Source organism: Folsomia candida, unplaced genomic scaffold, assembly GCF_002217175.1.
Source record: "Folsomia candida strain VU population unplaced genomic scaffold, ASM221717v1 Fcan01_Sc029, whole genome shotgun sequence".
Lineage (NCBI taxonomy): Eukaryota > Metazoa > Arthropoda > Collembola > Entomobryomorpha > Isotomidae > Folsomia > Folsomia candida.
Window position 1 is genome coordinate 547,725 of NW_019091221.1, and position 15,676 is coordinate 563,400.

Below are 15,676 nucleotides of genomic sequence, written 5' to 3' on the forward strand. Positions count from 1 at the left end.
AAATTATCTTAACCCTGATTATATTTTTGAGCCAAAATATTGGAAAAAATTTCTAAATCACGCGCGAAATTGAGAAAAAAGCGTTTTGTGAAAAAATGATTTTTTTACAAAGTTGGAACTCATTATTATTTACCTTTTATCCTCGTACGAAATTCGACAATTTGATTCAGAACATGGATAGCTGATCCTGCTCGAAACGCTATGATGAGACCGGTCGGCGTGAATGCGGGGAGGAGAAAACTAATGTAAAACATGGCCAAAGTTCTCACCGCACGTATGTGATCAGCTGCTTGGTCAACCCGATGAAAATAAAGTTTGTCGAAGAGTAGGACGAAGATGGTCAGGATGAAAGGAGGGAGGAGGAGGGAGGAGCATTTCAGAAATGTTGTCTTCAGTGGGGAACATTTCTTCTGGTATAGTTTCCTTTCCTGCACGCAAAATCTGAAAGGGAGCATGGGTCCGTAGAGGGCGACGTAGGTTCGAAGAATTTCCCATAATCCGGGTGAAATCAAGTGATCCTCAGGTGAAGGGGTGATATTTCGAATTGGTACGAGTTCACCAAATCGAAATTTGACATTTTGATAAATTCCCCGTCCGGGATTGTTACACATTGTGGGGCAAGTTATTTTAAATGCAGCTACAGCGAAACATTGAGCGTATTCACGTCAATCTTCGGATATCTCGCAAATTGAGTGTAGCAACATAACTTGCAAAGTTTTGTGAGATATGCGAGATTTCGCAAAAATATTGCTGGAAAACCATGGGATTCTTTTCGCTAATTTAACAAGCAATTGGGCATGTTCTTTTCGCAAAATTTCCGTAGCAAGCTCATCCTCACCATCGACAACAAGAGAAAATAACGAAATCCATGGAAACAATGTCAAAATATGTGTTTTGCGAGATTTAGGAAGTCGTATTTTGCGAATCCCCTCACGACAGAAATATTTTGATCTTCGCAAGTTTGCTAAATGAGTTAAAATGCGAAATAAGACGTTGTCGTGAGTACGCCCATTAAATCATATGGAGTTTAGTTACTGTGGACAATAGTCAGGATTTATCGGCAAACGTTGAGCGAGTAAGACAAGTAATTGCCTTCTACACCGCGCTCAAGCTGATTGTCCACGGTACATGCAACTAAAATCGTTAGGGTTTAGAGTTAGACATTAACAAAGAAGGGAAACATGCGAGATGTCAGTTGAGTCAAGAGTGCCCACCTATTCCAAACTGTTAACAGTACATGCTTTTTTATGTAAAGTGGAAAAATTTCCCCATAAAATTCACTTTTAGTCAATTTGTGACGATATTTTTGCCCACATTTCGATATTTAAAGGTCGACATCTGTCGGTTGCTGGATGGATGTTCTGAGGTCAGAGTATTTAGAATGAGAAATTATTACTCGGTACTCGGGGGGTATCGGTTTTCGAGATCGATTCGGGGTCGATTGACCCCAAAGGTGGGAGAATTTCAAATTTTCCAACAAGTTTTGCCAAGTTTGACCTCATTGAATAGCTAATAAAAAGTGAATTTTTGACATTTATCTATGCACATTTTATTTTTGTTCTACTCAAGGAATTCCCATTCTTGTTAGCTGATTTTTATGTTTATATGTAGCACAAAATAGACGAGGGGGCTATTTTTTTTTACTTTAGGCCGACTCCGAAAGGATATGCCAACCTCACACAAATGGCCTGCACCTTGGTAGCTTCCCTTGTAAGATTGATGTATGTACATAGTCCGACCATAAGTTCCCGTGAATGCATTTCCGGTGATAAAGCCCAAAGTATTAGAGCTATCTGATAGAAATTTTTGTGGATGAACAAGGTATTAATCTTGTTTAGAAATCATAACTTCGTTTTCACAATTTCCTCCACGGGCTTGTACACAAGACATAAGTCGTGGCGAAAACTGCTCGATCGCGGCACGCACGGATTTCCTGGGAAAAGCGCCAGATCTTCAGTAAGTGCGACCTCAGCCCTTCCACACTTGGGTGAAATTTAGAGCATACTTGTACCTATAATTTTGACCACCAGTCATAATTTAGGAGATTAAGGTCTGCAGATACTGAGCACCGTTCTACGGATGAAAAAAAGTCATGAAAATTCGTCTGAAGCCAGTTTTGGACAATTTTGCACCTTGCGCATGAGCACATTCTTTTTGAAAGGTCCAATGGCGATTTTCGGAGGGTCCAGGGTTCAGGTTATTAACGTTTGTCTCTAGGACACTCTGAAAATAATTCTTGGCTTCAACTTGTACCCTTTGCGGTAAAAAACAGAGATTTCATTTCTCCAGCCAACTTGCTCCCATGCACACCACGGTGATGACTTCGTATTGACTTCCGCATACTTAAACGGATGTCAGACTTCTGTACAACAAATATCTGGCCTTTTTTTCTATTAAATTTTTTGCCAACGGTGAAAAGTCTGAAATACTTTTGGCACGAAAATTGGCGCGTACCACGATCGACCTGTGGCGCCAGCGTTGGTGAGGTGGTTGCTTTGGTTCTATAGACGGGCCAAAGTTAAGCACTTATGACCCAACCGAAGTGCAAGGACGGGGTGCCACCGGCAACCAAGAATTGCTCTTGGAGAAGCTGGCTGCCCTACCAGTAGTCTAGTTTACTAGACATTACTGTCGAGTGGATTATGCAGGCATACCTATCTATGGTTGTCTTTGCATCCAAAGGGGCATATATTAAATGTGCAAATAGTATGGTCAGGTATGGGTGGAGTGGCTACTTGGGTTTACTGGTCTGTTGCAAGGGGCAGCAATTCGGTGTAACGTTGCGAACTTGTGACGGGGATGCAGGAGACGTGAGGATAGGGGGTCCGCCCCGTTCTCTAACCATCACCTGTTAAATACCTGCAGATCCTGACTGCTCATTTACCACCACCATGAGTGAACCGTGGGGATGCCCTTGCTCCACGGGACTGTGCATGATGGGGGTAGTCGTATAGCAGTGAGGACATATGCAGGCTAGCCATACTAGCACGTGTATTTGGGGAGCCGGCAATTAGACTTTAATGCTCTACCGCCGCAGCCTGGCTTTCGGGCCAGTCTACCCACCAAAGTACATACATACATACATCGACCTGTGGCCGTCACGAGTTATGTCTTGTCTAATTGCCCGTGGACGAAATCTTGACAAAGAAGTTATGATTTCTAAACAATATTAATACCTTGGTAATCCATAAAAATTTCGAACAGATAGCTCTAATACTTTGGGATTTATTACCGGAAATGCATTCACGAGAACTTATGACCCCACTATGTAATCTGATATATTTATTACAAAATAACTTTCTTAAAGCCAATTTTTACATATGTAGTTATCTATCATAGGTTTAAGTAAAACTTTGTGGTCCCAAAGCCGTAAAAAGTTGCAATAAATCAACCAATATCCATACATACACTCTTAGAAATGGGGTTACGATTATAACGAACACATGACTCTACCGCCGTGGTTATAAATTTGTCATCGAGTGGTCACCCCTAAGTACAAAGTTTCACCAACTTCGCAATAAATTGTCACCACAGCTAATAAATTTATGACGAGTAGATAACACATTCATAACCACGGCGGTAGAGTCACACATTTTTACTTTTGGTTATGATCAAACCCCCATTTCTAAGAGTGTATCAACTTTCTTAAAGTTAAACTAAAATAGAGATAATATGATTAAAACATTGCTTGTTCACGAAAAAATATGTCAATACCCGATTACGGACTAACTGATGTGGTGGGACCAATCTGATAAGAAATTCTACCAACATAGATATAAACATATATCTAAAATTACTTTCGCGATAACTAACAATCGAACCTTTTTTCAAGCTACACCGGGATCGAGTAGCGGGTCATGTCAAAAAATCAAGCCAAAAATTGGGAATCACATGACACCCATCTTTCCGCTGAATAAAAATATTGGCTGTAAAGTTTAATTTTTGTGCAAATTTTCTCCTGCTTTTTCCCCCACGGGGCGAAAACCAAGGAGGAGTGGGAACTTTGACCCCCAATAATTTTCCTTAGAGGGGCCATTCGCCGGGAAAATAAGTGTCACGTGACTCATAATTTTTGGCTTGATTTTTTGACATAACTCACTACTCGATCCCGGCGTAGCTTGAAAAAAGGTTCCATTGTAAATTAGTTATCTGAGATGGAGGACATAACAAAGTATATTATGGAATAATTGATTGGATGTTTTCAAACTTATTTCGCCAAAACTCGAGCATTTTCTTATTGGCAATTGTCATGCCAAGCTTACTCTAAATAATTTAAATTATTGAATGTTTATTCGCTCCGTTAGACCTGCAGTACAAGCAGAAATTCCAACATTATCGAATACCTATATGTATCTATAATATTTAATATATTAAATATTATAGATACATATTTACATAGCTCTAGCTCCTACACGGTTCATTAATTGGCACTAAATAAAATTCAAGTCAGCAAGTTATTAAGTAGATTCAATATTTAAAAAACGATATTCCTCTACCAATCTTTGTTCAATTATTAAAAAAGTTGAGCGACTCCCTTGTTCCTTTGCTTATGGGAAAAATCAATCATTCCTTTGATATGTTATCCGTACACTCTAAGAAACCCGGTAACTAAGTTATTACCAGGCGGAGTATCTACCGAATGGTGATTTATTTATTATTGAGCGGTAGAAAATTAGCTACCAACTGGTACTATTTTCAAATTTCGCGACCGGGGTAGTTACCGGTTTGGTAAAAAAATGTCTACCACTCAGGAATAAATTAAGTACCATGCGGTAGAGTGACATATTTAGATACTCCGCCTGGTAATAACTTAGTTTCTTAGAGTGTACCTGATGAATATGATTCAAGATTGGTTTCATTACTGCTTTGCCAGAAGATTAAATTTTCCTCAATCACTCAAATTGACATTTGCTATAGAAAGGAAACTTCATTTAATCTTCAGAAATAGACGGAGAAAATTTAAATTGAAATTAGCTGAGCAAACCTCTGGTTTAAAAAATTGCACAACTTTTCGAATTTTGGCCGAATTCAAAAATTCGAAAACACGTCTCTTCATATTGACTTACATAGTTGATGTATGTATTAAAAATCCACCTTAATAATACCTATACAGATACACCTTATGAAACAATTAAGTCAATAATAACGAATTTTAAATGTATGTATTGCTCTATGTCGAAAACCGTGTAAAGCCGCTGTTTGATGTCTGGTTTGGAAAGTGGTTAAAACCTCAGCGAATTAATTTCTACTCAAATAATTCCAAAATACTTCATTCTCATTTTTATTTTCGTCTTACAATGGAGGTCTCCCAACGTATGCTCACAGATTTGGACCAAAGTAGCGTCAATCGATCACAAATATAATTCGTATAAAATTTGAAAATGGCACTATCTCCCAATGCTCAAGTTTAGCGGAGATATTTGCATAAAAAGAGGAGAAAACGCGCAGTAAATTTGGAAAATGACAAATTTGCCAGCCTTGGGGGTGCGGTTTCTCCTCTTTTTATGCAAATATCTCCGCCAAACCTGCGCATTGGCAGATAGTTCCATTTGCAAATTTCACACTAATTGTATTTGTGATTGGTGTTAGTTTAGTCCAAATCTGTAAGCATACGTTGGGAGACCTCCATCGTAAGATTTGTTTCAGTTCCCATTTACCAATTTTGTCATCTACTTTTGTGTCAAAGTTAAGTACTTATTTTAAAACTTTGACATCTGGTCTGGGGCAACTCGGCAAGTCGTAGACCTGAATCGAAAACTGGGCAGCGAACTACAAGCCCTAGTGGAGCGGGATGTTATAAATTGTGGGGTAAAGAGTGCATTTATTTCAATCTCGGAGTCCGTCAGTGCCGAAATGGATTTCCTTTCGAAGAAATATCCCTCCAAAGAATTTCATTATGGGCAGCGCCCCTTGATATCGACCAGGTTTGGGTGGGATAGCTTCAAAGTCAAGCAGGATATCTCGTGTGCACAAAAATTTCCAGGGTTTGCTTCCCCGGGTGAAAATCGTGTGTCGAATTTGACATAATTCGACACAACTGCCCGGACCAATGGTTTGTGCAGAAAAAGTATGAACGATTCTGCATAAAACTTCTGACAGGTGTATTCTGCAGAAAGGTTTTGCACAATTATGCATAATTCTGCACATTTTGTGCACAAATTGTTCCGGCATAAATTTTTCTGCATAAAATCCAGCCAATTATCTGCATAAAAACGAGCCAAATTTATACATAAAATCCCTTAAATTTTTCACCCGGAGCAGTCAGGCATTTATTCGCAATGGAAGTAGGAAATGGCGAAGAATATGTGGCTCAGGAGGATGCCAGTTGAAACCATTCGTCCCGTTGCCTCGTTGACGATGGGTGGCGCACTTATTTATAACAATTTTTAGGCCTTATAAGATGGCCTTATAAATTTGTCCGGATGTCTGTCTGTCCGTCCGTCTCTGCGTCCGTCTGTAGGCACGATAACTCTCTTTAAACAAAAGCTATCGATTTGAAATTTTGCATGCTGTATCTTCGGGTAAAAAGTAAGGATGAGTTCGAAGATGGGCATGTTCGGTAAAGTGGTTGGCCGGTGGGGGTTTTTTCCACCCAAATGTGTTGCCATTAACTACCAAGTTGGTATTAATGCCATCTTAAAAGGCCCCGCAAAGTTGCTTCGAGTTGGTTTTATGCTCACTACTAGTGCCCTTTTAGCCCCGGCGTTAATTGCTTTTATGAGCGAATTTAATAAGTGTGAATGGAAAAACGTGCTCGTTTCGTTATGGTTGTGATTTTTCAATTTAAAGAGCGTCCTAAATAGTATTGGACTGACGCGTAAAAGGCGCGCTAGGCGGGAACACATGTGACTCTATCACCATGGTGATTACCGACCAGCAATAAATTTGTTACTACACGGGTAATGTGTTTTACTCACTTATTACCTGCTTGAAAACAAATACACTACCAGCGGTAACAAATTTATTATCGTAGAGACCCTTATACATACATAATTACGGAAGGCAACAAAACCTTTTATTGAATTATTGCACGTGTCACTAAATAACTTAACGCTAACTTTATCTAATACATAAATACGTGCCTACACTCTTAGAAAAATCAATACCAGATTAATACCAGGCGGTATTCGTATGTGACTACCGTTTTGGTATTGATTTAGTACCAAGCGGTATTATTTTACATTTAGGCCTACACCGTGACGGCATAAAAACGTTACTTGCGGTATTCATTTCTTTCATGATAGTATTGTTTATCAATACCGAGGGGTAGCAATATGTATGAGACGAGGCGGTATTAAAGAATGATACCATGCAGTAAGAATAATAACGATTTGGTACAGCTTGATATTGATTTTAACGTTATTTATTTGACATAATTTCAAAATCACAAAATTGTAGATGACATCAATATTTAGAAAAATGGAAATGTAACCGATGCGATGCGCGATGTAATAAACATAAATAAGTTTTTATAAAATTTCATTACACAATAATGTAAATAGAAGAGTCGAGGTGCCCGGGTCTAAAAGTACAAGAAATTTCAAAAAATCAAGTAAACATTCACACCATTGCAACCTATTTACATTTGTCAATTTAAAAATTAGTGTACCCCCAAATTCGATATGAAACCTACTGAACACTTAAAATAAAAATTTGTCGAATCAACACCGCCGGTGTCAGTATATGACTTAACCGCCTTGGGTACAATGTTGAATCCGAGTTATGATGATTTTGATACCGATAGTTATAATGTTATGACCGGACGGAAAAAATTCATTACTACTCGGAATCACAATTGTAACGAAGGCGGTTAAGTCATATATTTACACCGTTTTGCTTTGGGTGAACTAAATGAAAAATACTTTGCTAATTAGTCGAAATTCAAGAAAATAAATAAAGATACATGTCAAGAACTGAATTTTCGTATTTATTCACCAAGTGAAAGTAGCTTGATCCCATATCCACGACTGGAATTGGAGAAATCGACGATCTGAAGAATTGAATTAATTAATATAAAGCGGAAAATGCAAGGAAATTTTCTCACTTAAATAATTAGTTTTAAACTAAATTTCTGATGTGGAGGACTAAGCATAAAATCTATATTATAAGCTGGAAATGTCTGTCTGCAACGGAAGTGAAAATAATTTTCTGCGACGGAAGTGAAAGTGGAGAAACTTATTTCCGTTTCTTACAGACATTTGCCTCTTATAATTGTCCCTCGCCCGACGGGAGATGGGCTTATACGCTACTAAACCATATGAGGGTAGTCCGTATATTAAGTCATGGTTTTAGTTGGTGGGTTGTTTAGATCTTTCTACATATATTTCCATCCTTAAAAATCCATATCTATTCCATACTTCATGTACTTATACGTTGGGCGGGTGGGTGCCAAATTTGTAAATGTTGAATGACGTGATATATGGACGGCCCCTCCTGCACGACCCCTGCCATGCTTTAAGTATAGTCAGCAGACGTTGGACATGTATGTATTTCTAACTTGTTCATATAAAATAATGTAAATTACCTGCCATTTACAGATATGTAAGAAACCCTAACTTTTAAATAATTATATATGTATGTATGTAACTATCATGAAAGTCAAAATAGTTGAGACTAAAATTTAAGTCAAACCGTGAAATTCTTGTTGTGAGAATTCGTAAAAATTATAAAATTGAAATTAAATACTGATAATAGAAATTAGAAATAATGGCGAAATAAACGATATCTGAGCAATGTAGATGGAAAATTTGACAGGTAAAAATTATTGAAATCGTTGCTATCATTCACCCCATGTTTCAAGACACTAAAACATTATGCATGATTATTTATTACGTCACAACCTATTTCTTAAAAAACCTAACAAGTTTTCCAACGAATTTTGCGAAACCTATGTAATTTCACTCACTGCGTTTTGCATCAATCGTATCACCGAAGATATATATCTTATTCACATGTTATTAACCCTTTAACGTGTATGATTAACGACAAGAAAATGCATTAAATCGGGGACACTATAAGTATGTTGTGGTCATGGCGCGGGAGGAGAAATTCAGGAGTTTTTAATAAAACTCGAAAAACTGAAAAATCTAAAATTTATCCTTGAGTTGTATTGGGAAATATCCAAATTTTTGGGAAGAAAATCTTCAAATTTAGCATTGTGTTGGCATAGGAGAAATCCCTCAAAATTGCAACAAATTTTAGGTTGCGGAGAGAAAATGGTGAAAATCAATGATCTAGAAACGACAATTGTCTTCCTTCCGCGCCATGACCACGATTTTTCAGGACGACTTTTGTCGTACTCCGGAATTAAACCATTTCTTATAAAACGACAGTTGTCGTCGTTACAGTTTAAAGGGTTAAATATCGTTAAGAAAAAAATTACTAAAACCTAAATTACATAAAATTCAGATCGTACTAAAACTTCGTATACTGAAATCCAATATAAGCACGAGAGCAAAAATTCAAACATTGTTTACCACATTTAGCATATGTCCAGGTTATCGTACATATTACATGTTTTGAGGATTTTTCTTACATATACATACATATTTTCCAGTATATTCAGTGCCGTATCTGTCCTTGGTCCGGCCTGGAGAGTAAAATTCTGGTCCGGCCTTTTATGTGCAAAATTATTAAAATTGATACAGCGGATTTCTGTCGCTTATTTCTTATCTACGGCTATCGTCACAAATACAGAGGGTGCCCCATTTATTCGTGGAAGGTTTTAATAATTTTTTTACCCCACAAGCATATTTTCCTAAGGCGAAACTTGTTCCATATGACGGCCCTTGTTTTTAACTTTAAGAATGCATCGCTTTTTATCCGATAAAAAAACTTCCAAGGACTTTTCTTATTTCGCATATCTTTCAGTCATTATTTTAAGCGTTCCAACGTGCGTGAAAATTAGTAAATCGGTTCGGAATTTTCATGATTGGTTAAGTCTATATTTTTGTAAAAACTGTACCTTTATCTAGCCACAAATATTTTTAATTTCTGATATACATAAATTTAAAATTCCCGAAAATCTCAAGTTCATATTTAAATTTGATCTTAAATTAAATTATAGCTTATTACTGTACTGAGAAAGTTTTTTTAATTCTTACCGGCCGTCCGGCCTGGAGAGTGCTCTCCACCTAAAACCAGTGCTCCTACGGCCCTGAGTATATTTCAAGTATTTTTCTAAATATATGTAGATATTTTTGTAGATATTTCGAAGCTTTTTATCTAAAAATATTTTTCTTCATTCAGAAATCAAGGTTTCCTAAAAATCATATTTTATACATGAATACAAAAGCTTAAGTGGAAAAACATTTTTTATGTGCATACATATTTTCCAGTTTTTTCACCACATATTACACAATATTTGGTGCAATTAACGTGCATACATATCCACCCTCTGATGATGAGCGTTACTATATCACTTGAACACATTTACAAATATGTACATAAATATGTACAGGGTGGTCTAAATGTCAGGTTACAATGGAAAAATTTTCAATGGGAAAACTTCGCAAATCTCCATTAGTTACCGAAATTTTGCCACTGAAATTCAATATTTTAAGAATTTTGTCAAGAGTTTTCCATACGTTTTGGTAAAAATTAATAAAAATCTCAATCCCAAATCCGTAACCAATGGAAATTTGCGAATTTTTCCCATTGAAAAATTTCCCATTGTAACCTGACATTTAAACCACCCTGTACATAAAACCATATCGGGAAACTTATCGGGAAAGATGGATGGGAAAGATGGAAGGGATCGATACTTCCACTTGTAATCACCCCGGATACGGGGCCGCTTTCGGGTTGCATTTACCTACATATACATTCTTTTTGTACACAACAGGTGTGGAATCGGATCCTTCTCACCCACATTTAACGGCTGCTCCATGAATAAAACTATAATAATTCTGCCAGATAAAAAACGAAGAAATCATAAAAAAGTCAAAATACATGGGTTAAAAAATAAATTAAAAATAACCAGTTAAATACATAATAATTTATTTGACGTGAGGAAGGAAAGAAAATCCGTTGGAAAAAAGTGACAGTATTTTATGTAGTATGGAATCGATCGCAGGCAACTCTGACCAGGTACTTACAAATACATAAATTCTTACAAGGGAACATACCGAGGTGTCCAACGAGTTAAGGGTCGACACCTATACCAAAATGACCGCAACACATGACTTGTTAAACAAACTGAAGGAATTTCCGTGTAAAATTCACTTTTTGTCAAGTTGTGACGACATTTGTGACGAGCGCATGACCATCCGGTTGCCAGTGGGAGAGGTCAACCGCTGAACGATCAGGTCGAAACAGAGAAGCGTCGTCGTCATCAGAGATTTCAAATTCTTTCAAATTTTGAAAAAAATTTGAAATTTCTTCAAAATTTCAAAAATTTCTTCAAAATTTCAAAATTTTCTCAAAATTTCAAAATTTTCTCAAAATTTCAAAATTTTCTCAAAATTTTAACATTTTCTCAAAATTTCAACATTTTCTCAAAATTTCAAAATTTTCTCAAAATGTTTTCAAAATTTCAAGATGTTTTCAAAATTTGAAAGAATTTGAAATCTCTGATGACGACGACGCTTCTCTGTTCTCTTCTCTTCGACCTGATCGTTCAGCGGCCGACCTCTCCCACTGGCAACCGGATGGTCATGCGCTCGTCACAAATGTCGTCACAACTTGACGAAAAGTGAATTTTACACGGAAATTCCTTCAGTTTGTTCAACAAGTCATGTATTGTGGTCATTTTGGTATAGGTGTCGACCCTTAACTCGTTGGACACCTCGGTATGTTCCCTTGTTAGAGAAAGACAATTTAATGGCGAAAGTGTAAATACATATTTGCCAAGTTTTTTGTGTGCCCAATTCGTAATTGTGAAAACATTTCCGTGGAGTTTTGAAGAAATGAGTGAGGTGAAAGTTTAGAAAAATTCATAGTGTAAAAGTATCCACTGTTTTATACTGAAAAGATTGACAATACAAAAAATAATAGAGCTAAAATACGTAGCTTACACTTTTAATAATACACGAGGTTCCCCTACCACGTGGTAATGAATAAATACTGCGCTTTTTTAAAATTTAATACGATTTAGTATTTAAATCATTACTGCAAGGTATTCTTTTTAAACCATTTTTATACCAAAGTGGTGTAACCGTTTATAATAATTTATTCCGACCTAGATAACGTGCCACTCATAATTTTTTTAATGTGTATTTACACTCTTAGAAATGGGGTTACGACTATTACCAAAATGTAAACGTATATGACTCTACCCCAGTGGTAATGAATTTGTGACCAACTGGTGATAAATTTCTTAGCTATAGTGCCAATTTAATACCGAGAGGTGAAACTTTACAATTTATCGGTGACGATTGTAACCACATTATACATAACTACGGCGGTAAAGTCACATATGTTTAATTTTTGGCTGTTAGAAATCACTGTATAGTCACGCAGGTATTGATTTCTCGGTATTAAAATTGATACCGCTCGGTATTAAAATTGATACCGCTCGGTATTAAAATTGCTACCGCTCGGTATTAAAATTGCTACCGCTTGGTATTAAAATTATCCGGTCGGTGAAACTTTGATACCTACATATATTTTAAAACTTTAATACCGGGTTATTACTTCACGGTATTATTTATCAATACCACGTTAGCAGAGGCATATATTAATGAATACCACCTGGTATTATTTTAATACTGGATTTCTAAGAGTGTATGATTGTAACCCTATTTCTAAGAGTGCAATCGATTTCACAAGTTTTGTTAACACAAAAAATAGCTCGTAACCATGGTTCCACAGTGTAAAACATTAACAAAAACTAATTTTAAGGTTCCACAGTGTAAAACATTAACAAAAACTAATTTTAAGGTTCCACAGTGTAAAACATTAACAAAAACTAATTTTAAGGTTCCACAGATGAAACAAGTTCGTTTGGGAATGGAAGGTTTGGACAAATGTTTTATTCGATTTGAATTTTTATAAAGAAGTTTTAGAAAATCGCTAACAAAGTCTTTACGATTCAGTTGCCCTCCAACATTAAATGTTTATTTGGTTCTGTTGCTGCTGACCTTAACTTTGATTGGATTGTTAATACAATTTGAGGCTAAAATTATGTAGACGGGGAGGAGAGCCAACGGCAGGGCAGAATTAATCCACTTGCGCATCCTACCGGTCAACTTGCGCCGAAAGAAGACGCGCTGTTAACGATCCTTCAGGTCGGTTCGGATCAGAGCTCGGCGGTTATCGAGTGAAAGCCTCCAAATACAGAGGGTGGTCCAAGAAGCTGTATACATGTTTCGTGATTTTTCTAACCTGCATGCGGACCTTTACAGATTTGAAACTTGCTCCACGTGATGGTCCTTGTCCTTAGCTTTAAGAATATATCGCTTTTTACCCGATAAAAAAACTTCCAGGGACTTTTCTAGGGTGCTATTTTTTCACACATTATTTGAAGTACGTGAAAATCCGTAAATCGTCAAATGTAAAAATTGTCCTTCCACGATGAAACACCTGAAATAATCCAAACGGTCAATGTCTTATAACCACCCAGGGATGTCTTGATTTTTTATGACTGCAGAACCAAAATCATCGTCGTCCGTTTTTGCGCACTGGTGAGATTTCCCCGCAGTAAGCGAAAAAAAGTTTGGTTTCTCTCAATTCTTCGACCTACTGTAGGTCATTTTTGTCATTATACTTCCTTAATCAATTGTAATGGTTCTCTGGATAGTTGATTTATTGTAATCTATCGGTTGGACCGTACTGAATTGGGATGAGGGAATAATCTTGGTGGTTGGCTAAGTCAGACAAACCAAATTTTCAGCTTTTTCGGGCATTCAGCGACTGATAGTTTCTCAGTGGTTACAATGATGTTAGACTCAAAGCTTGACCTTGAACATATCTACCAGGCATCATTCTATAAATTAATCAGGGATGGGGAATCCCAGGATTACTCTAATCAGATTAAGTAATCAGATTACATTGAATGTAATCCGTAATCCAGTAATCCACGAATTAATTTAATTAATTGCCAATTCCTGCCAGGACAAGATAATTTCAGCTTCTTTGATAACGCTTCCCGTCGAAAATCGACTGGAAAAGCTTTTCACTAGTACCTCTCCTTCACCTGATTACCGTGGGGGCATTTTCCAAATTAGGTTTATAAAAACAAATCACAGAGCTATTTTTTAAGTTGCTTTTCGCGATTTTGGCCACAGATTTGAATTATTTTAACGCGCCTTTGTAGTGGGGTGGGTTAAACTTTTATACAGCTTCTTGGACCACCCTGTATCCGTATATGTATCCATATCCGGATATATATCCATATCTCGCCCTCGAACCTATAAACCTCCAATATCCATGGAGGTCCAATTTGCTAAATTCTCGATCTCCAACCTCCAAATATCCGGTCTCCGGGTCAAAATCTCGCACTCCAATATCCAATCTCAAATATCCATAAAAAAATTCTCTCCCTCCGACCTACGAACCTCCAATAGTTATCCATGATATCCGCCGAGCTCTGGTTATCATGCATTCGACGTAGGGCACCGTCCATAAATTATGGAACGCAAAAACCACATTTCTAGACCCCCTTTTAACATGCGTAACATACCTTAGCACCATATACAAAGCATTTGACCCCATCTCTTCCTCTTTCCCGTAACGTAATTTATGGACGGCACCTAGGCCAGGCTCTTTTCGTAACCAATTAATTCTCCATCTTGTATTACTTACAGCGATACCCGATTATGTGGCAGGGTTTGTTAGGTGAGAAAAAACTACAATTTTATCCAATTCTTTTCATTTTTTAAAGTGCCGAATTACTTATTGCGCAGCCGTCAAGAACCACACTGCCGCAAGTCAAATGCACTTTTTATCCGGCGACCAGGACCTTGTTCGGGAAGCCTTAGCTCCAAATCCTGACGGGACAATTCCCCCGTTAAAAATTTCCAAGAGGATGCGCCTCGAGGAAGCGCACTTGATGGAAGTCGCAGGAATGATGCAGGTGAATACATACATATATACTCGAATTGTTTAGCTTATTACTATCGTGGGATTACTTACTTGCCAAAGACGCAAATGGCCAAACCTGCGCATTGGCCGATAGTTCAATTTGCAAATTTTATTCTAATTATATTTGTGATCGATTCACGCTAGTTTGCTCCAAACCTGTGAGCATACGTTGGGAGACCTCAATTGTAAAAGTATGTACATGCAATTTACAGATGCCGCGTGAACACAGCGTCCTTCTAGCGTTGCCGTGTGGTCGCGACCGTGACGATGTTCTCCGACAGAGCGGCAAGCTCAGATATCAATTTATTACCTACTTCCACTCAAAGGATGCGGCTGGAGTTGCAAATATTCTGTGACCATTGACCGGCCAAACAAGATTCGTTATTCACCTGATCCCAGCTGATTGCGGTTTCGTGCGAGAGTTCTTGAGAACAAAGGCTCCTGACCTGCTTCAAGCGGTGGAAGAAATTCCGTACCTGATGGTTGTCATTGCGACTGCTTAAGAGAACCCACAAACAGTTTGCGGCTAAATAGCCGGCCTATTTCTTGCTAGTTATGTACAGACGTCGGATATGAATGACCGATAAAACCTCAAAATATGAATGAAAAATTACCATAAAAATCCCCAAAATATGAATGAAAAATTACCATAAAA

At 37.4% G+C, this 15,676-nt stretch overlaps 1 protein-coding gene across 1 annotated transcript; it reads left to right on the forward strand.

Annotated features, from left to right (window-relative positions):
• Window positions 1-12,632: 12,632 nt before the first annotated feature.
• LOC118438965 (msx2-interacting protein-like) lies at window positions 12,633-15,676 on the forward strand. The gene is made up of 5 exons (XM_035859944.1): window positions 12,633-12,955; window positions 13,129-13,226; window positions 14,745-14,775; window positions 14,844-15,013; window positions 15,234-15,676. Exons 1-5 carry the CDS (start codon window positions 12,799-12,801, stop codon window positions 15,375-15,377), a joined length of 600 nt encoding a protein of 199 aa, XP_035715837.1. The 5' UTR covers window positions 12,633-12,798; the 3' UTR covers window positions 15,378-15,676.